Source organism: Pseudorasbora parva, chromosome 13, assembly GCF_024679245.1.
Source record: "Pseudorasbora parva isolate DD20220531a chromosome 13, ASM2467924v1, whole genome shotgun sequence".
Taxonomy (NCBI): domain Eukaryota; kingdom Metazoa; phylum Chordata; class Actinopteri; order Cypriniformes; family Gobionidae; genus Pseudorasbora; species Pseudorasbora parva.
Window position 1 is genome coordinate 21,942,780 of NC_090184.1, and position 23,534 is coordinate 21,966,313.

General features: G+C 38.9%; 1 protein-coding gene across 8 annotated transcripts in view; it reads left to right on the forward strand.

Moving 5' to 3' along the window:
• pbx3b (pre-B-cell leukemia homeobox 3b) overlaps positions 1-23,534 on the forward strand; it is a 101,275-nt gene that overhangs the window by 70,026 nt on the left and 7,715 nt on the right. For 2 of the 8 annotated variants that reach the window (XM_067413482.1, XM_067413483.1), the window contains exons 3-9: positions 10,945-11,186; positions 14,629-14,819; positions 16,409-16,544; positions 18,352-18,381; positions 21,527-21,692; positions 22,263-22,340; positions 22,778-22,890. In XM_067413482.1, the coding sequence (XP_067269583.1) occupies positions 10,945-11,186; positions 14,629-14,819; positions 16,409-16,544; positions 18,352-18,381; positions 21,527-21,692; positions 22,263-22,340; positions 22,778-22,890 (956 nt within the window). The remainder of the gene's footprint in view (positions 1-10,944; positions 11,187-14,628; positions 14,820-16,408; positions 16,545-18,351; positions 18,382-21,526; positions 21,693-22,262; positions 22,341-22,777; positions 22,891-23,534) is intronic. The other 6 variants (XM_067413487.1, XM_067413488.1, XM_067413485.1 and 3 more) reach the window with 4 other exon arrangements.

Here is a 23,534-nt window from a genome sequence, read left to right on the forward strand (position 1 = left end):
ATATCGCCAACTACCAGTGTCCCAGAGCATTGCAATGCTGCGCTACTTCTTACAAAGTAACTAATTGCTTTACTTAGTTACTTTTTAAGAAAAGTAATCCATTACATTACTTTTGCATTACTTTTTCATGCAAACTCATGTGTGTACAGTAGAGGGCTCGGCTCAATCTAACCTTTCGGCTCTGCTGCCATACTGGATAACGCAAGAATAGGATGCAGGAGAAAAAGTTTAACACTTGACAAATAAAATGTAAAAATCTAGTCATTTTTGCTTCTTGTTGAACTGAATGATCGAAGGTCGGCAGCAAGTACATTGGACAATAAAGTGAGATTTGATGTTTACAAATTATGGTTTTATTTAACATTTAATTATTGGAGGTTTGCATAGTATTCTGATTTAGCACTTAACTGATTTCATTCATTTTGAGGAATACTGAATCTTTTTTGTGCAAGTGAGATGCATGCTTGTATTTAGTCCAGAACTGTTTACACTCAACACCTCTGCACTTATGATTTTTCTCAACATTGGCACTAGAGCTGTCAGTCAATAAATGGGAGAACAAAGTAACTTGAGTTCCTTATTTGAAAAGGTTACTTGGATAATTTGGTGTTAAATATAAAGTAGCGTTACTTTACTAGTAACTTTAAAAAGTAATCGGATTACGTAACTCAAATTACTTGTAATGTGTTACCCACAACACTGCCAACTATAATACCTGACCTGGCATGACCTGACATGATTAATACAGCCTTTTTGTAAATTTCCTCAGAATCGGGGATCGTTTTGACACCATTGTCATTTTTAGTCAATCGTTGTCATGTAACCATACCCTTAGATGTTCATCAAACGCTGTAGCTAGTTAGCTAAATGACACAGCAAAAATGTAATTGGTCTCTTCCTGTCCAGAATGCTTTACGGAAGTGGTTCTCATTTCAGAATTGAGCGTAATGTTGCACTTTCTTGGGAATTTGGACTTTTGGAATGAAACAGAAGTAGCAACAGATTTTTGTTTCCTCCATATTGTGATGTACATGAGTGTATTGGATTATCGAAAAGAAGAAGAAAACAGTCATGTGGGGATTTGTTTTTATTGCAGGGGTTGTAAATCACCTGCTTATGTCACCAGAGAAAAGTCTGTCATTTCAATAGAAGATCCAGACATTCTGAAAGTAAATAAAACATATGCACAGATTAATTATTCAGTTTAAAATCAATAACATGCATTTAGAAAACAGACAGTGACATTTTATTTGATGCCGACTTCACCTTGAAATTGCACTGATTCGTGTCTCAGAGAAAACCAATAGGATTTGAATGCCGATAATCCAACTGTTGCGCTCTATAAGCATTCCACACTTTATCCCAATAGTCTTTCTACATGAAACTCGTGTCACTCTTTATGTTGTAACCATACATTTTAGAAAATGTCCAGCATGTTAAGTATGTCAAAGTCGACAGGCTGGACAGGCAGTGTGCGGTGGTCTCGCGGTACAACAGCCGCTGACTGTGGGGAAATAGAGAGCCTCTAGTGTGTGACTGGGGCTCTGATTTGAGCTGGCTGAGTCGATTTGGTGGGAGGGCGCAGTGCGCTGGCCTCCCCAGTGCAGTCTCAGGTATGGTAATTAGTCTGTCATTAACATTGGGAATAGCTAATGTGTATTAATGTGTTAATGGCATGTTAATTACCCTACATGTGAGAGCAAGAGTGAGCCCGGAGGCGCTTTCCCTTAGTGTTCTCTTTGCCATGTGGATGTAGGCCAAGACTCATATATGGACACACACATACACACAAAGACACTTGAAGACGCATTAATGTGGCTGTTTTTTTTTTTTTTTTGGTTGTTTACATGGCAGAATAAAACATTTTTAGAAGTCATCTGATCCACGCTGATCTTAACGTTTCTTCAACAGACATAACATAGAGGTGGATTGTGTTGTTTAAGACTCAGTTTAGCATGATCCTCATCTAACCTGCCATCACCAGCTTGCGGATACATACAGTACACACTTTCCAGTGACTTCTATCGTTTTTATACTGAGCTAATTGTGTTTTCTATTCCCTAACCATCGCAAACACCTTTCTTTTTTATTTAACACATTATTTAGTGTGTTTATTAAGCCATTTTCCTTGTGGGGACATTTAGTCGGCAAAACTGCCCCCATATACGCACTTTTTATGGTCATGAACGACTGAGCACTGAGCTGCTCTGAGAGAGATGACCTTTCTAGATATTGACAAGAAATAAATTCCCTTTCGATTAGTTAGCTTTGGGAGACCTGCGCCGATCGATGCAATTAGACGTGCCATGGTGTCGATAGGCAGCGGTCTGCTGCAGAGCAACTCATTGAACAGAAAGAGAAGGGATGAGGGGTTATGGGGTCAGTCGGAGGTGTATTGAACTGAACTCACAGACCGTGGATGCGTGAAAGAGAGCGCTCGAGAAGAAATCACTGTAAGACAGTGCTCGCATACAGGGATAACTGAATCACAACAAATTTCTTTTTTTTTCTTCCCCTGTCTCCTCATGGTGCTTCACAAAACCAGATGCTCTTCCTGATATGAACAAACACAGAGAAGTATTTCTGCTGTCAGCACATCACAGTCGGATTTCAAGCTTTCGGTTAAATGGATGAACTGAAAACAAAGAATTGAGTTGTCTTGTGTTTCCCAACCTTTTTTGGGACTTTATTTGACATGTTCCTTGTTACACATTACTTATAGTTTCTATTATTGTAGTATATATAGAATAGAATAGAATAGAATAGAATAGAATAGAATAGAATAGAATAGAATAGAATAGAATAGAATAGAATAGAATAGAATAGTATATAATATATACTATATATCTAGTATCTATTATATAGTAATTACAGTAAATGATGCATAATTGCATGCGACTAACCCTAAACCAAACCTGACCCTAACAGTTTCATTAGTCTCAAGTACTGAAGTTTTTAGCAATATCAATCAAAAATACATTCTCTTTAACTTGTATTACAATACTGTTCAGAAGTGTGTGGCCAGTTAGATTATTTATAAAATAAATGTATTACTTATAAATGTACTTATTAATTAGTACTTATATATTAGTATATATAAAACTATTTATAACATATATAAAATGTGTGTGTGTGTGTGTGTGTGTGTGTGTGTGTGTGTGTGTGTGTGTGTGTGTGTGTGTGTGTGTGTGTGTGTGTGTGTGTGTGTGTGTGTGCGTGTGTGTGTGCGTGTGTGTGTGTGTGTGTGTGTGTGTGTGTGTGTGTGCGTGTGTGCGTGTGCGCATGTGTGGGTGTGTGTGTACATGTTTTTCTAGCCTGGTGGGGACTTCAACCTGAATGCACACAGACTCATGGGGACTCGTGTCACTGTGGGGACCTAAATTGAGGTCCCCAAGGGTACAAAAGCTTATAAATCATACAGAAAGAGTTATTTTGAAAATGTAAAAATGCAGAAAGTTTCCTGTGATGGGTAGGTTTAGAGGCAGGGGCAGTGTAGGGGGATAGAATATATGGTTTGTACGGTATAACGTCTATGGTGTGTCCCCAGAAAGATAGCATGTGTGTGTGTGTGTGTGTGTGTGTGTGTGTGTGTGTGTGTGTGTGCGTGTATGTGTATATATATATATATATATATATATATATATATATATATATATATATATATACATACACACACACACACACACACACACACACACACACACACACACACACACACACACACACACACACGTGCTATCTATATATATATATATATATATATATATATATATATATATATATATATATATATATAATATTAATTAATATTGTTTTATCAAAACAATTTAAGGATTCACTAGTCTAAGGTTTGTGTAAGTTTAAACAAACTCACATCCTCACCAAGTCACTAACCGTACCGAAGAAGAAAAAAAAACGACTCTCAGTGGTGCTTGTGTGTGTGTGTTAAGAGCTTGGCACGCTCCAACACTGCACATTAACTCAGCAGGGATGAGTCTTTATGGCTCTCATGGCCACTCTTAAGTGATGGGAGTAAACAAGGTAGAGGTCAGAGGTCAGTCGTAAGGGCATGCTCAGTGCCTAAGGGACAGATTGAGGAACAGAGACAGAGAGAGCAGGTGTAAATTCGCTATAATTGTTGTGACGGCACGCGGTTGTCTAATACTTGTCTATCACAGAAACATTGTGTCTGTCTGGTGTGTTTAAGGCCCGTTTTACACCGCGCTGTCCGTGTTAGACGCATTGCACGCTCGCATGTGCAGGCCTATGTGTCATTTTTTGTTTAACGATTCGTAACATGCTAGCAACAGTTCCCCTTCATCGTGTTGTTCATTTTGAGCTGATGAAATCGAGTGACAGGCCTAAAGCGCTGGTTTAATTGGGGCTGGTTCTTCGCCGTACTGTGTATTTTTAGGGAACTTGTGAAGGTGAAGCTTGGCCTCCATTCTTCAAACGAGCTCCCAACCCCCTATTGTCCATTTACTACGATACCCGCAACGTTGCATCAGACCCAGCTGTTTTTTTGGGGGTTTTTTTGTCGCTTTGGCTCAAGGTTTAAGTGTTAAGGAACTTGCATCAGACGAAAAAAGTTTAAAGGCAGAAAACAAATGTCTCATACTACTACCACGGATTGTTGCGTCAGTTCGAAGGTAAAAGGTTTGGATAAAGGTGCGTGGTGTTTACACATGCCGTCAAGCTTATGCTGAGAGAGCGCGGTATTAGGTAAATCCAGTACAGATATCTGTGACTGAAGCAGTGGAAATTCTCAGCTGCGTATTTGCAGCTTTACTGCCAATGAGAGATCTAATCGCCTCAAAGCCTATTTTACCAGTACCATGGGGCGATGTTTACATTGCTCATCCTAAAAGTGTTATTAGCTGCTTAGCTTAAAGGAAACCACAGGCCTCAGGATGGAATAACCCGCTGTGTGGATGTGATAGCACTAATTCATTTCAGACATATTGGGGTTTAGTTTGAAGTGATAAAAGTGTTGTTACAACTGAGAAGATTTGGTTGTTTCTTATTTGTCTGGATCGTCCGTGAGCCAGAAGTTATATGAATAGTGTCGCTCTAATAAAATGGATAAAAAAGATTAAGAAAAGGGGAATGAAATGAGGGGGAATATTTCAAATGGAAAGGAAGATATGGAAAGGAAGTTACATAAAAGAAACAGTTCTTATAAAATTCTTTGTTCTTTGAATGTACTTCTTTTTATTCATGTTGGTTTTATTTGGTTTGGAAAACGTATATATCATTTTCAACTGTTTTGAATTATTTGAATTATATTATTATACATTATAGTTAAGTTTGTGGTATAACCATCAAGTAAAAACCAAAATGTTTTTATACTTAAATATATAAGTATACATATCTTACACAAGATATGTGTAAGTTGTGTACACTTTTCGTTTACACAATTATTTATTTTAAAATATATTTTCAAAGTATTTTTTTTAAATATCATATAAATATTATATAATATATACTGTACGTATAAATTCATAAATAGCATTAGGTTTCAAATCATGAGGATCTTGCGATAATGTATTCCATTTATAAACTTAATTTTTAAATGACTGTTTTCATTATGATGTGGACGTTTATATTGCAGTGACAATATATATATATATATATATATATACACACACACATGAAGCATTGCTTGGTGACGAGCATTTCAAAAAAAAAAAAAATAATATATATATATATTTCAATATAGTTAAAAAATAATATTGAAATGCTTGCCATAGAGTCACGGCTCGTATACAGTCAAACCAAAATGTGTTCAGACACCTTCAACATTTTCTCACATTATCACAATTTATTCACTATAGTTGAGAAAATGGTAATAAAATATGACAAAAACGAAATATTACAGTCAACCAATCAGCTGTTAGCTGTTACATTTCAGTACACAATTAGATAAAACTAATTTAGGTCAACCAATTACCAAGCAATGCTTCATTTTGTTCAGTCTGTGGTGTAAAAGGTCACATTAGCAGTTAAAGTTCCCAAATTTTGATCAATTTCACTGGTAGTCCACTGTATGAAGAATATTTTGGTGTGATATGTCACAGTTATCAATCCTCACTTGCACAAATGAACTATTATGTCCTGCACCCACTAGTTATAAATTAAATCTGATGTCTGAATCATTTTTGGTTTGACTATATATTGCATAATATTGCCTTTTGCTTTTGGTCAAAAAATGAACTATATACAAGATGGGAAATTGTGCATACATAGCTGAAGGAGAGAACTGGAGCACCCAAAAAGACATTTGGGAGTAAACGGAGTAATGATACAACAGGAAATGACTTGACTCTTATTTCTGTTGTTAAAAGAAAGTGGCCCCATAAACCACAACACTGTTTGCTTGAAGCTCTTGCAGCAGGTGGAGGTGGAAGAAAGGAGGGGGGAGACGAGGAGGGGGTCCTTGTCTACAAATGTGCCCATTATGGATGGCTCTCCTGGGCTGCCGTGGCACCAATGCACCCGGTCTGCAGCCTGGAGGGGCCCGGCGCGCTCTCCACACAGCCGAGTAATCATTTTTATCCCCGCCATTTCCCAAATAGAAATGGACACGTATGATAAAAGTGTCAGGGCCAGTGTGGGCGACAGGACCTTCTAACTGCATTACATGTCACATCCTCACGTCCCTCTCCGGTTTGCTTTGCCTGCGAACGGCCGTGTTATTGCTCGCAGGAACTTGGCGGTAATATACAGTGCGAGACAAGCAGCTCTTTATGGCCTCAGATTATTTGGTTTGAATGAAAGTGCTGATTTATGTCTGTTTAAGTGAAAAGCTCTGTAAATTCCCTCAGCTGCGTTTCCTGTTCTGGTCCTTCAGGAGCGACTGAGCGGAATGGTAGTGACAACTGAGGCTGGTGTGGAAATGTGTCAGTTTGTGGTATATTTAATATACCTGACAGAAATGTGAAAAATAAACCAACCTCAAAAACTAAGCCTTAACCTCCTCTAACGTAACACAAATCAAACGCAAACCCAAACATACTCATACTTTCATATACTACCCACTGAGCACGCAAATCATCGCATCATCTGGAAAGAATCATGCTTCTTTCTTTTTTTCTTCTTTTTTTTAAAGCCATATTTGTGTACAAATGTCTGATAAACATTTAAAACCGCAGACAACATCTGCTGAATGTCGTTCCAACATCCGACAGGGAACATTTTGGCTAATCCAGATGAAAATGGACACATTATATATATATATAAAAGACAAACACACTACTTATCATATTTTAAAATAAAAATGAAATCATAAAATAAAAATATACACTAATTCAAATTTTATTTAAAAAGACAAACTATCAAGGTGATCTACTAAAATATTTTAACTAAAATGAAAAATCAATAAAAACTGTAGACATATTTTTTTTTTAAAAAAGAATAAAATGACAGGCATGCAACAAAATTAATAAAATCTGAACTAAAATAACAAAAATAATGAAAAAAAGAAGAAGAAATATTTCAAAATATTAATAAAAAATATCTTGATTAAAATACTACACTAAAACTGAAATATATTTATTATATATATAATATATAACAATATAATATTGTTTTTGTGTTTGGCTTTTTTAGACTATATATAAGCACAAAAAAAACCTAAAACTAACTTAAAGGGATAGTTAAAAATATGCCAAAAATACCAAAAAATACATACCAAAAAATAAAAATGATGTCATAATTTACTCACCCTCATGTTGTTCAAAACCTGTATGAGTTTCTTTATCTGCTGAGCACAAAAGAAGATATTTTGAAAGATGTTTGTAACAAGGCAGATAGAACAACCATTCACTACCATAGTATTTTTTTCTCTACTATGGTAATGGTTGCTCTCTCTGCTTGGTTACAGACATTCTTCAAATATCCTCTTTTGTGTTCAAGCAGAACAAGGAAACTCATACAGGTTTGGAACAACTTTAGGGTGAGTAAATTATGACAATTTTTATTTTTGGGTGAACTATCCCTTTAAATGAAAATAAATAAAAAAAACGAGTAATCAACTTGATGTCTCTGCGATGTAGATGCGATATAGTGAATCTGATTGGTTGGTTGTGTTTATGTCTAGTTGTGTGTCGGTGTGGTTGTGTGTGGAGCAGGGTCATGTTGTCCCTGGTGTGGCCTTGGCTCTGCACGCTGACACTGCATTGTCCAGCGCGGCCAGCTGAGCGTCTCACATAAATGACCTCATTCATCCTCGGCCTCTCACACCATTACACCCCATGGCCTAATATCAACAGCACATACATGCGCTAACACCTGATCAATACAGCACGGGCCAGGCAGCGCCCTCCATCGCCAGTCTGGGCTGGAGGTGCCGCTCTTTAGATTTGTTGTGTTAGCTGAGTAAATGGTCTCTTCGAGTTGACAGCGTCTTGTCTTTGTTTATTTACAAAAGTGGGTTAGCGAGAGTGTCCGTGTTCGGTAGGGGTTTGTTAGTACTCTAGGTTTACTCGCCGCTGGTGTTGATGGATTGTAGCATTTTTTTGCGAGTGAGCGACTCTTGAAGTCTGTTTACAAAAGGTATGTGTAAATATTTGTTTACGCTGTAATGAGCACAAGAATAAGAAGCAACTGCAGCACTGCAAACGTATCACCTTAGTGTATATATCCATTCAAACTTGTATTTGTTTGTGGTATTGATTTGAAGTATATAGAGTAAATAAAATGGGTAGTTGTTTTTTTTTTTTTCTCTCTCTCTTTCTCTCACTATAAAGCTTGTTTATTTGTCACTACACAAATGTAGAGTACACTGTAAAACATGTATGTCTCCAATTGAAAATTTTCCAGTGACTGATCACATCTAAATTTTTAAGTTGGCCGAATTGAAATTCTGTGAATTTATGCAATTTAATTCACAGAAACTCAATTAGGCCAACATTTTTTTTTTAGATGTGATCAGTCAATTGAAAATTTTTATTTGGAGACCTGACATTTTTTTACAGTGTAAATATCTGTAAACAGTTTTGGCTATCAAGAATACCCGGTTTTGTGTGTGTGAGAGAGAGAGAGCGAGAGAGACTAAGAGAGGCTTAGCTGGTTGCCAAGCTTCCACAGTGCAATAATAAACTCAGTAATCTCCTCATTTAGGATTCAGCATCTCACAGTATCTTAATGAAGCCTGTAATGAAGCTCTCAGAAACTCTCAGAACCCCCAAATCACCCACTAGTTAAACCGTCCAAAATACCCAGACCAACCACAGCGTACACATACTCGTCTTAGTCCTACATTTATGGTGATTTTTCACCCTCTGAATAATAATATGTTCATTTCAACTAGTTTTTATTCAGGTTTAATGGTGGATTTTATTTTTTATTTTTATTATTTTTTATCTCTGGCTTTTTAAACTGGCTTTTTTACAGGTAGGCATGCTTATGTATTGAATGAAAATTAGTTGACTTTTACTCAGTGTGTGTGTGTTGAAGTGTGTATCGATTTACATTTTGCATTCCTTATCAAAAAGGTAAAAGAGCTGTGATCTGAGCAGCTTTTGATACAAAGTCCTTATGATTAACACCACTGCTACTATGAAAGTGTCCCAATAACAAAGACAGAAGGTCGCAGCTTTCTGCGTATTCTTCTTTTTAAAGGTACCGCTACAAATACATGTTAAGATTAAATCGTTTGATTAAACTCTTTCACAAAACGAACTTTTTCTGCTTCATTATTCTCCTATATGAATGGAATTCATTATGCAAACAGAGAGAGAGAGAGAGAGAGAGAGAGAGAGAGAGAGAGAGAGAGGCAAGCATGATGAGGAAGTTTGTAATCAATCTTAATGGCTCTTTACTGCTCTGAGGTTCATTATGAATATCAGGCAAACACAATGAGCTATCTTTCACCCTCATATCGATTGCTATGCAAATTTACATACATTTCAAGCAGCCTTGCCTCTGCGGAGAGCAGAACCGGGTTGTATAATAAAACAGTTTGTTAACAACAAAACATAACGACACTTGTGAGAACACTTTCTGCTCATTATTACGCCGCACTCGTGATTTCGGACCAGCGGGCGGGCGCGCTCAGACACGTGTACATGCACGTCTTTCTGTTTAGCATCGCCTGAGCGTGGAGAGGTGCCATCACGCTGTTGAGTGTGTGTCAGTCGGTGAGTGTCCCTGTCATGTATGGCTGTGAGTACACACACCGTGTGTGCAGTGTGCTGTGAAAATTCGAGAAGGCAGCACTGCAAAACAGAGGAAAAACAAATTCGTACCTACGGGCCTTTTCAGCACTCTCTCAATACCCCCAGCACCCTGATCCGTCTCACTTTAACTCAAGCATAGCGACGGGCCTGAGTGGACGACGTATCTTTACTCTAATACAGTCTGGAGTTATTTTCGCCTGTTGTGACAGATAGTGGTATTTGCTGCCAGACAGAGGCTTGATTGCAGAGCTCACAGCCCGTGTGATAGTCCGTCAGTGATTAACGCCTATATGAAATTCAATCATTCGTCAATAATTAATTCACTCTGTCATCATTCACAGCTCATGAGGGCACCAGACAGGCACAAGCGAGGCAGTATATGTCTTTACATTATCTTCACTTTTTCAAAAGCACCAAGGACGTGTTGCTGGACACTTGTCGGGTTCTGTGACAGAGTAGCATCCATAGCATTCCTTTAAAAAAAAAAGTTTTTCCAAGGGTTTCAGTGACCATTGTGCTTAAAGGGATGTTGGGTCATCATCATTTACTCGCCCTCATGTCGTTCCAAACCTCTATGCTTTTTATACTTCAAAACATAACACTGCAATGGGGTCCAATGCAGTTTTTGGCCCAACTGACTTAATTCTAGGAGCAAAAACATACCTTGAAATATTGATATTTAAGAAATAGTCATACCTCTTGTATGATCGTGGTCTCACTTCTACCACGTCATGTCACTGACCGATCTCTTCATTTTGTTTATCAGGTCTAAGTATCCGCGGGGCTCAGGAAGAGGACCCACCCGATCCACAGCTGATGCGTCTTGACAACATGCTTCTGGCAGAGGGTGTGTCAGGACCGGAGAAGGGCGGAGGATCGGCGGCGGCGGCAGCAGCGGCAGCGGCAGCCGGCAGTCCCACTGACAACTCCATTGAGCACTCTGACTACAGGGCCAAACTCTCTCAGATCAGACAGATCTACCACACCGAGCTGGAGAAATATGAGCAGGTGAATGACAGTATACACTATAAATAGTCCAGTAAGGCATTATCAGCTTGCAATTAATATTTTGGTCACAAGAATTTTAGATTAGGATCCAATTCCTACTATTAATGGTCTATTAACTAGGACTTTTGCCTCAATAAACTCCTAATTACTGCTTATTAATGATTAAAAAAGGTAGTTGTTCAGTTTAGGGATTGGGTAGGATTAAGGGATGTAGAATATGGTCATGAAGAATAAGGCATTAATATGTGCTTTTTAAAAATAAAAAAAGATCCAATGTCCTAGTAATATGCAAGCTTTGGACCCTAAAAAAATGGACCCTTTAGAAAAAATTGGACCCTAAATTAAAGTGTTACCAATATTTTCTTATTGAATGTCCTGTATGAAAAAGGTAATTAAATAATTTAAATAAATAATTAAAAAAAAAACATCAAAAAAAGAAATGTCAAGTTTAATAAGTAAAGCATTGTATGCTTTATACATTTATTATAATTTATAGAAACATTTATTTATTTTTTTACTTCAAATAATATATATTTTTTCCTAATATCTGAATGGGGCTAGTTCAGACTGAATTTATATTACATATTATATTATATACATAAATGGTGGTGGCCGAAATTATTAAAACACCTGACAGAATGTTTACCTTTTTTTGTTTCCAAAACATGATTTAATTTTACAGTGTTCATAAAAAATGAAAATGGTTGCTCTGACTATCACATATATATATGGAAGCTCGTTTCTGCCACTAAATAAAACAATAAAGAGTAATTGCGACTTTTTATCTATTTGCAAGTTATGAAGTCATAATTCTGACCTTTTTTTTCCAGAATTCTAAGATATAAACTCGCAATTATGAGAAAAAAAGTCAGAATTGTGACTTTTTATCGCACAATTGCAAGCTTATATCTCAGAATTCTGCCTTTAAAACTCCCAATTGTGAGAAGAAAAAAAAAGTCAGAATTGTGAGATAAAAAGTCACAAATATTTTATTTCGTGGGGGAAACGGCTTCCATATATATATATATATATATATATATATATATATATATATATATATATATATATATATATATATATATATATATATATATATATATATATATATATATATATATATATATATATATATATATATATATATATATATATGTATGCCCACCTTTTACAGCAACTAGAGCAGCACCACCTCTCTGGCATAGTCAATATATTTCTTCTGAGAACTTTAACACTAATGTTATCCCATGCCTTCTGCAACTGAAGCCAAAGGCTTTCCTTTGAGCTTACAATAGATCTGTGCAGTTTATTTTCCAACTCACCCCAAATGTGCTCTATGGGCTTGAGGTCCGGACTTTGAGGGGGCCAGTCAATAATTTTCAGTGTTTGAGCAGATTCCTTCCGTCGTAGGTAGTTCCGGCAATAGTAAGTAGAATGTTTCAGGTCATTGTCCTCTTGAAAATCAAATCCAGGTCCAATAAGACGACTCGCAGATGCCAAGTGTTCTAATAATTTTGGCCACCACTGTATATGCGCTAACCGATGGCGATAGCAGTTAGCTATAGTGTACCATATAATCACCTTTAAATTGCTAACATATTTTTTGTTCGCTTTGATTGCGGCAACATGTCTCAGGTGGATTTTAATGACAAAAATAAATAAGGTAGCATTTCATTCACAAATAACCTAAAAACTTTTCCAGCCTTGTAAGCACCGAAAATGCATATCTAGTTGTTACGAAGCCCAACCTGATTATGTGATGCAGAACCAAGAATAATACAAAATTACTTTTTATCTGCATTCACACATTTGCATTGATCCTATGAGTGTGAATAATCCCAGCTTGATGCACTGTCTGAATAGATGTTTTCCACTAAAGCTTAATTGACAGGTTTAAAGGGAGACCTAAAGGGCTTCGTCTGAACTGAAGGTGTCAGAGGTCTAAACCTGAGCAAGCATTTTGCATTTTACAGTCCTGTCTGTCAGGATTACGACCGAGAGCAGATGTGATTTACGGTGGTATTCAAGCATTAGGACATCTTCAACTTACCTGACCCTTGTACAGCGGTAGTCTAGACATCCTCTTATAAATATTGAGCAGAAGCTTTTAGTTACAGTGTGGAGAGCAGCCTCTGATTGCATAGTGCATTTGAGAGTGTCGCTATGCAGGACTGGCCGCTTCATTGAGGTCATGTATTGATTCTTTAATGGAGCTGACATTAATTTTTGATTCCACGCTTTAGTTATTTTCCTCATAATCAAGGACAAGTTTAAAGAGGGCCTTTCGATCATCTTTTTTTTGTGTTACGATATAGTTAACATGCTCGATGTTTTGAGGAGATGCCTAGATAATGTAAACTGTATTAATAGTTTATTGCCCCTTTGTCAGGGGCATGGTGCTCAATTTTTTTTAATGACTGAAATGATTGAGATGCGTACACTCATGTATTCATGGAAGAATATTCATATATCTTATCGCTTACAGCCCATGACATTTCCAGTCTTTAAAATTAAACTTTTGTTTCAAACCGTGTGAAAACAAGGAGTACATTTCTAAGAAGATTGTTCCTTTTCTTTATCGTGGTCGCTCTCATTTGTCATTTACCCTTCTATCGTTGTACGTTTCACAGAAAACAATAAAGAATGGTTGAGTGAACACTTTTATTTGTAAATAACAATCCTCTTAATATGATATGGAAGTTGTTTAGCTGATGGCTGAGCCGGCCAATGGGCTCAATTAGTCTGATTAACTTGCAAGCGTTTAAAAAGGGAGCATGTGAATAAGGTGGCTCAACCCTTTCACCCAGAGTAAATGCATCTTTCTTAAGGGTGTTCCCCATTTTAATAATCTAAATGTAAATACTTAACGAATTTTACTCCGAGTAATGAGCTAAAGTGCGCACTACCTAAATTAGTTATTCTAATTAATCATGTATGAACCACTGCTTTAACGAAAAGCTGTTTAAATTCTACGGGCGCTGGGCAGGTGCCAAATTGCAAATCGGCATTTGCATTCATAGATGACTTCACCTATTAAGCCGTTCAAGTCCTCAGCAGCACTACAAACAGTACGGATGCTGTTTTTTCCGTGCTTTCAAGAGCGGCAGCTTTGAACTTGCTTCAAAAATTGCTGATTGCTGCTCCAGAGAGCTTCAAACGAATGCAGTTGAACTGATGTGCTTCTTCTGCCGAATAACGTCAAAGAGCATTTCTGTCACTGTGCTGAGTATGTAATGATTTTAAAAAGAATCATTCAGTCTCTAGGATGTTTTTTTTGGATTCTAGGTAAGGACATTATGACGGAATTGTAAATTATTGCACGTAGTCTCAGTAGTGGTTTCTAAAGACTTCAGAGTAATTTAGTTTTGCGTAATGTGTTTTACACCTACATCCTCATTCAGAATAAAAGCGGTGTCCTCAGATTATATTTTTGCTTTCTCCACAGGCATGTAATGAGTTCACCACCCACGTCATGAACTTGTTGAGGGAGCAGTCTCGCACACGACCCATCTCGCCCAAAGAGATCGAGCGCATGGTCAGCATCATCCATCGCAAATTCAGCTCCATCCAAATGCAGCTTAAACAGAGCACCTGTGAGGCCGTCATGATCTTGAGGTCCCGCTTCCTCGATGCCAGGTTAGTATCTATATGTGTGGTCTGCATACAGTACAATGATTCTCAGTTGTATTTGAAAGAATCCATGTTCTGCTTCATGCAAGAAAGTGATGATCTGAGAATGTGATTTCAAGTTAACCACCAAAATGTAGTTAGGGTGTGGTCACATTTATCATTGTTTAGTGAAATTTTTGTGTTGAATCCAGTCTGTATAATTGGACATTTCATGAACTGGCAAAAAAAAGTTCCCCAGTCAGATTTTGCTCTTGTTCAAGTTGGTCATGCGGATTCGCCCATTGTCATAAAGAGACTTGCATCACTACACTGTAGACAATATACCTTTTTTTTTTGCCTGTGAAACTTCATCAAAATTTCCCTAGAGTAAAAGCACCTTCAAGCACACTTAAACATTTATAAATGTCATTGTATTATATAACAAAATATCAAATCAAGTGATATTTATTTGAAAGATAAATAGCTATTTGTTCAAAACAAAGACAAAAGTTGCTTAAAATGAGGATAGAAGATTCATAATTCCGCTAAAAGGAACTTTGGATCAGTTTTATTGTTTTACAATAATGGCTTAGAAAAGTGAAGTTAGCTCTGAAAAAATCTCTAGCATCATTACTTCAGTTTAATATTTTATTTACATATATAAATTGTACAACTTGTGTGTTCAAATACTTTTTGCTCTCATTGTTATTTGAAGTAGGACGTTGTTTAACTTAGTTTTGAGTTCATTTGACCTTTAACCTGTGCAAACAGGGTTCAGGCACCTGTTATCGGTCGAGCACAATAACATATCCAACATTATTCAACCATTAGCGGTTAAGGTGTGGTGTTGCCAAGACGAGGGTTTTAGAGCCTAGAGGCCATCCACTAAACACAGTCATACTAAGCACCTGAAAGCAGTTAAGAGTTTTATAGCGTGGAAATGAAGTCATTTGCGTTTGGTGGGTAGGAGGTCATCGGCAGGTGGTCTAGATTACTGTAATCACAAACAGTTGGTAGAGGAGATCTGGAGAGGCGTAGAGGGGAGAGAAATTATGCAGTGAACACGAGAAAAGAACGGATGAGGTCTCGAGGAGAACGCTCAAGTGAAGCGGAAGCACAATCAGTTGGCCGGCCACTCGTGTGAAAGGCATTAAACAAGGCGAGAGAAAGAAGCCAGCGCTTAACTGTGGCGGGGTGGGTCGCAGTGAGTGGCGGTAAGTGCAACTCCATCAGGCCCTGCCCCAGTACTTGAGGAACAGTGTTCAGCTGGCCATGGCCTGATTTCCCTAATGTCCCAAGATACAGCTCCAACTGGGAATGCTTGAGCACCTCTAAACGCCCCCATCAGAGTGAAAGAGAGGGAGAAAGAGAGAGGGAAAGCTCACTGCTCTAAACACTGAACATTTCACGCTCCGCTTAGAGCTCAACCGATAACATAACAACTCTCCATTTGTGTGTCTACATATGTATTCCGATAATAGCCTTCCGGACTTCATTTCCTGCCAGCAGTTTCATTATGAGTTTGGCCATCACACATGGTTTTATTTGAGATTCTCTAATTGCCTTCCTCCTCTTGTCTCCCTCCCTCCCCCCCCCACCCGCTTGTCCGACCGCAGACGGAAACGGCGGAACTTCAGCAAGCAGGCGACAGAGATCCTGAACGAGTATTTTTACTCGCATCTTAGTAACCCTTACCCCAGCGAAGAGGCCAAAGAGGAGTTGGCGAAGAAGTGCAGCATAACAGTATCCCAGGTGAGACCACACCACCCATCCATGTAGCACATGCCCCATTTTAGTTGGATAGTCTGGAAAGAATGACTATTGAAGAATGACAGATCAAAGCTTGAAGACTTAAAGTCCCCTTGCACAGGGTTTAATTAGGTAAATCCAGTGTCATCCCTGTTAAAAAGACGTTTTAAAACAGTCTAAGCTATTTTGCGGGTCTATCCTGGTCTTAGTTGGTTTAAGATGGTCCTTCAGAGCAGCTAAGCTGGTCTTCGGCAGGTCTAGAACATGCATCTTCAAACCTGCTCTTGGAGACCTGCAGAGTTTAATTCCAACCTGCTCCAACACACATGCCTCAAATTTTCAATTGATCCAGAAGATCTTGACCTAGGCGGTCACACTACAATTTCGATCCATTGATTTTTATTTATACACATGCAGGAGATAGAAAATGCACGCTCATGTAAATTTCACTGCTTTCCAAAGTTCAAGTTTGGTGAATTATGTTCTGCCAACCTGTATCATGTAAAGATGTGTGACTAATAGAAGACTATTAAGATTCAAGGTTAATTAAAATAATGCAAACTTTAAATCTGCAGGATTATGGAGTGCAGTAAAGTGGAGTAGACTGCATATTGTTTACATATATGATTGTATTATATGCTGAATTGTGTTTTAAAAAAATGCTACAGAGTGTGACATCAAACGAATGGCAGTCCATAGAAATTTGGCTCAAAGTCTAGTGTGTTCATGGTTTAAAGTTGGAGCTAAACTCTGCAGGACAGTGGGTCTCCAGGAGCAGGGTTGAAGACCGCTGGTCTCCAATCCTGGCTAAGCTGGTGCTCAACTGCTTTACATGGTTGGCCAGTTGGTCTCCTAGCCTGGTCAGTTGAAAAGACCCTGGCTTGACTGGCTTTGAGACCATCAAATCCTCTTAGGCTATGTTAAGCTTTTTTTAGTAGGGTAGTGCCATAATCTAGGCTGACAGCAGCAAATTGGCAAGGCTAGGTCAGATTAGGCAAACAAAGGCCCTGTCTCAAATGGTGCACTTAATGTGGACTTATGGTCTCTTGACCTTTGCTCGTATGGTGTCCAGTTTGTCATTTTAGGTTTCCAAACCTACCCAGGCACCTTCTTTGCAGCTGCTATGCATCCTTGAATATTCCCCAGCAGCCCATGCAGCAAAGTATGGACTCGGAGGAGGATCGTGAGGGCTAAGGGTGCCAATTGGGACAGGGCCAAGATTGATCACACCAGAAAGACTCTTCAGCGTACCGTCTCTCATTGTCCTCTTCTTTCCTCTCGTCACTGTCTAGCATGCATACCTGTTTGCTCTAACACATCAGTCTGATACTTCCACTGAGCTGAGTCTCAAGCAGGGCCTGAAGACACAGCGTGTACCCTGTTGTGGATGGATGCCACAGTTTGTGGTGATCTGTGTCAGTCATTGTGTTTTAGAGTAAATGTGTGCGCACATGTGAGTGAATGTGTGTTGGAGAGAAAGAAGAGGGACAAACTTTTAGTCGCACAGTGTGATTCGTTATCGCAAAGCAATTAAGAGTATAGTGTTTTCCCACTCTAATAGCTAAATTCAGAATCCACCTGAAGGCAAGAGTACCCACCCACACCCATCTCCCCACAGACAAAACTCTTTTCCTTTTTTCAAATTGTCACAGAGGTGGTCAAGGAAAATGTGTACTGTTAACCTTTTGGTTTTAGAGCATATTTGCATACTCTGTGATGTAATAAATGTTTATTTTTTCTCTGTGGGGAGGGGCTTATGGAGGGTTGTTCAGAGTCAGATCCTGTAAAAGCCATTCTTTTTTGCCTTCAGGGGGTGGGAACCACCATCACAGTGGCACAGGTATGTCATGACTTCTCCTGCTCCACTTTTTTTTGTGCCATTTGTTTTTCTTTATTGTTGATTTTTTCCTTTATTCTGTCACCCCTTTATGTGTGTTCACTTATACCTTAGAGCATATAAGATATACTCAGCACTCTGTTCCCCAAAAGTCGACCTTTTCTGTACTTTCTGACCTAAAAATCTGCACACTGGATAAGTGTCGAATGGGACTATATTTGGAGTGCTCAGTAATCAAATTTAATAATATACACCCCCTTCACTCTTCCCTAGAGAATTTCACTCGATTGTCAAACTTCTAAAAGTATGTGTCCCTTTTGATTGTGTTATGTCTTGTCATTGTATATTTTGACATGCCTGTGATAGACATTTACCCCACATCGTATTTAATAAGTGTGTTCTGCATATGTTCAGGAACTTAACTTTTGATATATTTATAGGAAATATATTTTATTAAATTAATAATTTGCTTGAGGATTTGTTTTTCAAATTGAGTTAAAGTTTTTTTTTTTATATAAAAAAAAGGTAATTTTTTTTGCTATGTTCTTAAAAATATATAGGAGCAGGGTTGAAGACCCCTGCTATATATTTACATTTCTGAGGTAATAAGATTTGTTCTCTCTTGTTGTGACAAATTCTAGAACATTTTATCCCAGAGACTGCCTGCTTTGCCTTTTTCCCTGTATCTGAGACATGTGCTGATTAGAAGTGATGTGTGGTGTTAATGGTATTGTTGATGAAATTTAGTCGCCTTTATCAGGCACCACTTCACTCAGTGCACAGAATCAACCTCATTATCTGGGCACGATCTCTGTGCATGTGCAATGCTCTGCCTTCTAAATGAGCACCATGGCATACTGGGTCACAAGATGCTTTTTTTGAAAGAGTTTTCATAACAACTATGATTTTAGGCACTGAGTCTACAGGGGATAACGTGCACCCTGCAAATGAGCGGGCACAAAGTGTGGTGCCCATCACCCAATTAAGTGCTGTTCTTCCCGCTTCGATCTTCCTGCGGTTCAAACGAACGACACTTATCAATATTTCAGCTCATTATACATGTAGCAGAGTTCTGCCTCAGGTTAATGTGTTAACTATTAATGCAGACCGCTTCATTATTGATAATATCAGCAGCCCTGGCCACTGCAACCACCCATGACAGGGAGTGTGCGTGCGTGTGTGCATGTGTGTGTGTATGAGAGAGAGAGAGAGAGAGAGAGAGAGAGAGAGAGAGAGAGAGAGAGAGAGAGAGAGAGAGAGAGAGAGAGAGAGAGAGAGAGAGAGAGAGAGAGAGAGAGAGAGAGAGAGAGAGAGAGAGAGAGAGAGAGAGAGAGATGATGCTAGAAGTCTGAGTCTCCATTTAAGCTCCACTCTCAGCAAGAGAAGCAGTATAAATCGGGAGGTATTGAGACCTGGGTAAGATCATCCATCCCATTTCAGTGACACTAGTGGTGTATTGACCCAAGCTTGGGGAGGGAGTAGTGGTGAATTATTTACTACACCCACACAGGCTTTCTTCTCCATTGGTTTAAAGCAAATAAACCAGGTATTGGGTTCCAGGCAAGACTACTGCATCTCTAGTCTAGGGTGTTCTCGCATAAATATGTAGAAATATGCAGTGAAGCAGATTACAATACATTATTATTTAAACTGTTTTTTTTATTTTATTTTTTATTTATGAATGCAGAGATTACATTTGAGACTACCTATACTATATTTTTTAATTAATTCTTATTTTCAGCCTCTTGGACATCCTTATTTGTTACTGACTCGTATAGTTCTCAGTTGAGTCTAAAAGCAAAAGAAACATCAAAATATAAAGCAACTATTTAAATGAGTTATGTGTTGTTTTGTTAAAATATGAAACATTAGGGTTAGGAACAGCTAACTTTAAGAAGACTGCATGCCTTTTTTTCCATGGCCTTAAACTGCTTCATAAGCAGGTTAAGTAAAAAGGATGACGGCTAGTGCTTTCATTGCTTCCAATTAAACCTTGCTTGTTAGTTTAACCTCTAGGTAAACCCATCAAACAATTGATGTTAAGGCAAAAGCCTGCCAACGGTGGTGGCTTCAGCCGAATGGTCATTAATTTTAATTGCCTAGATATTAAAGATTTAGAAGCGCAGAGGCATGGTGGGGGTAGAAATGATCTGATGTCATGTAAATTCAGCGGCTGTAGCGTAGTGTGGCTCGGGCTGCTGGAGATATTAAAATGGAAGCAGAGAGGTGGAAATTAAATAAAGCATCATTAAGGGGCTGAGGCTCTCTGGTCCTCCAGTCCAGCCAGAGCTGGAATAAGGCAGGAGAGATCGCCACGGCGACAGGCCACCGTAATTTATAGGGCTATTAAGAAACAACCCTTAATCTCTTTATTATTCCACAATTATGCAGTGCTAGCATTTGCACATCTACCACCCCCCATGTGACCCAGATCATATTGTTTTTCTGGCTGCTGTTTTTAGTAAAATTAGCATTTTTGTAATTATTAATGTATTGGGTTGAGGCGTTGTGGCTGCTTTTAGGTGTACTATGTGAGTTGTGGTTATTATTATGTCTATTATTTGTCTTCAGGCAAGAGCACAAAAGTGGTTTTATGCAAAAGAAAAGAACATTAGTGTTATTAAGATGCATAAAAGCTTTGCCTTTGAAATCAAGGCAACCAAACGTATCCAAGTTACCTTTAAAGAAAGGTAGTGAAAGTAACAAAAGAGAGTGTTATGTTAACTTTTATTAAGAATGTGTTTATTTAGTAAATGGGGTCCAGAACAAACACTTTTTTTGGCAAGATCTCAGCTAGCCTTACAAGGAAAGTTTGGCATTAGCTACCTGATCCCATAAGCTCAACACTGATCCTAATTTTGCCACAAGACGAGCAGCCCCATGTGTGTTGGTTTTGTCTAGAGACAAACAGAGAGCATGTCACGCCTCCATCCGCAATAACGCACAAGCCCTGTCTGATAATCGCTTAATTAGTCTGCATGCCCAGCGGATATTACTGTGGGAGGCTGGGGACTGTGGACTTGATGGACCCAAACATGACATCTTGAAACAATCACTCTGCTCAGTGCACAGTGCCTCGTCTGCATTGACGTCTGACGCCCCCTCCTCTTTTTTCCCCTCTTTTCTTTTCTTTCCATCTCTCCCACAGGTATCCAACTGGTTCGGCAACAAGAGGATCCGCTACAAAAAAAACATCGGCAAGTTCCAAGAGGAGGCCAACCTGTATGCCGCTAAGACAGCCGTGACTGCCGCGCACGCAGCAGCTGCCGCCGTCCAGAATAGTCAGACCAACTCACCCACCACACCCAACTCCGGTAAGCTTGCACCGATCCCGGACGAGCCCCCAAAAACCAACCAGCTGTCCCCTATCTCAGCTTGGTCCCTTCTGAACCTCTGCTCCCTCTCGCACGCTGGTTGGCTGCTGTGACAGTGAGAGGTCCCAGCCTGGGGGATGAGCCTCAATCTCCTGCCTCTGAGACTATACATGCTGAACGAGACGAGCAAAGTCAAGCAGAAACTGTGTGAGCGGGTTGCACATGCTGAATATGTTTGAAGTATTGATGGGTGGGAGGGTGGTGGTGTTGGTGGGTGTAGAAGAGATAATCCTCACCCACTGTTCTCCCTTCTTATCCATAAATGTGACAGTGTTGCCCCTGCTGTGAATTTATGGAAATATATTGCTTGGAGCATGTTACGCTCTTAAAGAAATGAACAGTATGGAATAATAATGAATATTTGATTAGCAGAATGATGCAGTGTCTATATTTAAGTGATGCTCTTCAGACATGATAAGCAGAAGATTTGACTGTGTTATGGACATAGCTTAGACCCTGAGGAGTTGTGGGTAAGCAAATTTTAAGGGGTCCCCTTTTTCTTGCACCCAGGATTCCAGATGAAAGATGAAGAATTTCAGCTGGACTCTGCAGAGAACAAAAACACTCTATTAACCAACATGTTCACTGGTACTGGCCTTTTCCATAAGCTTCTTATTGTCCTTCTTGTCATTGGCATATAATCCCCCTTATGAACTAGTCCATTAGAGTAGGTGTAGGTGTGAACCCCCTTGGAAACTTAGACTTCCAATTCCATATATCATCTCTTTCGTTTTTGTGACCCAAACCCCCACTCTTTTTTTTTTGTTCTTCCATTTTTGGTGACCCTGACGTGCCATTGTAGAGATGTATTGCAACCTAGCCACCATCCCCATCCCTATCCTTTCATTTCTTCCTTGCTTCTTTTGCTCTCTTTTTGTTGCTTGCTTTCCGAGCATCACTTCCTAGCGTGGCGTATGGTGCGCGTATGTCCCCGTACACATTGTGTGTATGTGTGAGTCTGTGATAGCCTCTCTTTCTCTTTCTCATCCTCTCGTTATTCAGCTCCTTACATCTTTCCTTTCTAGGTTCGTCAGGTTCTTTTAACCTCCCAAACTCGGGGGACATGTTCATGAGCATGCAGAATCTGAATGGGGATTCTTACCAAGGGGCACAAGTCGGAGCCAATGTGCAGTCACAGGTAGGCTCTACGCACAGGAACTGGGGCTGTGAACCAGAGCAGACCTGTCAGCTAGCCTACCATCCACATTAAAATCTCAACCCCCTTCCCCCTCAACATATAGACAGTGATACAGATTTGATCAACTGCCTCAACAATTAGTCTCATTATAGTCATGGAAGATTAATAAGTAGTCTGGACATGGATGGATATTTCACATTTCCAGTCTAGACCCCCCCAACCAAATTACCATATCACAGCCCATAAGAGGTCCTTCTGAATAGACACTCATTATTTACAGCAGTATGCTAGTATATTGATCCTGGAACAGACCCCATTTTGTAGTTGATGTGAATGCATTTGGCTCTGACTTGAGCTCTTGGGTTGGTATTGGTTGTATGGTACTGTTCTTTCCTCCAAACCTCTATATCCTTTTCTGTCCCCTTTTCATCATGATTATTCCATTTTTTCCATGTTCACATAAGCTCATTTCATGTTAAAAGACACCATTTGAAGGAGAGCGAAATAGAGAAGTTAATGTGTATTGAACATTTATTAGATGCTCGATATGTGCTCATGCGCCGTTAATGTGTGGTCACATTCTCCTCCAACTGTTGTCATGTGCGAATACTATTGTGTTTTGTAGTTAATTCCAAATCGTAGTG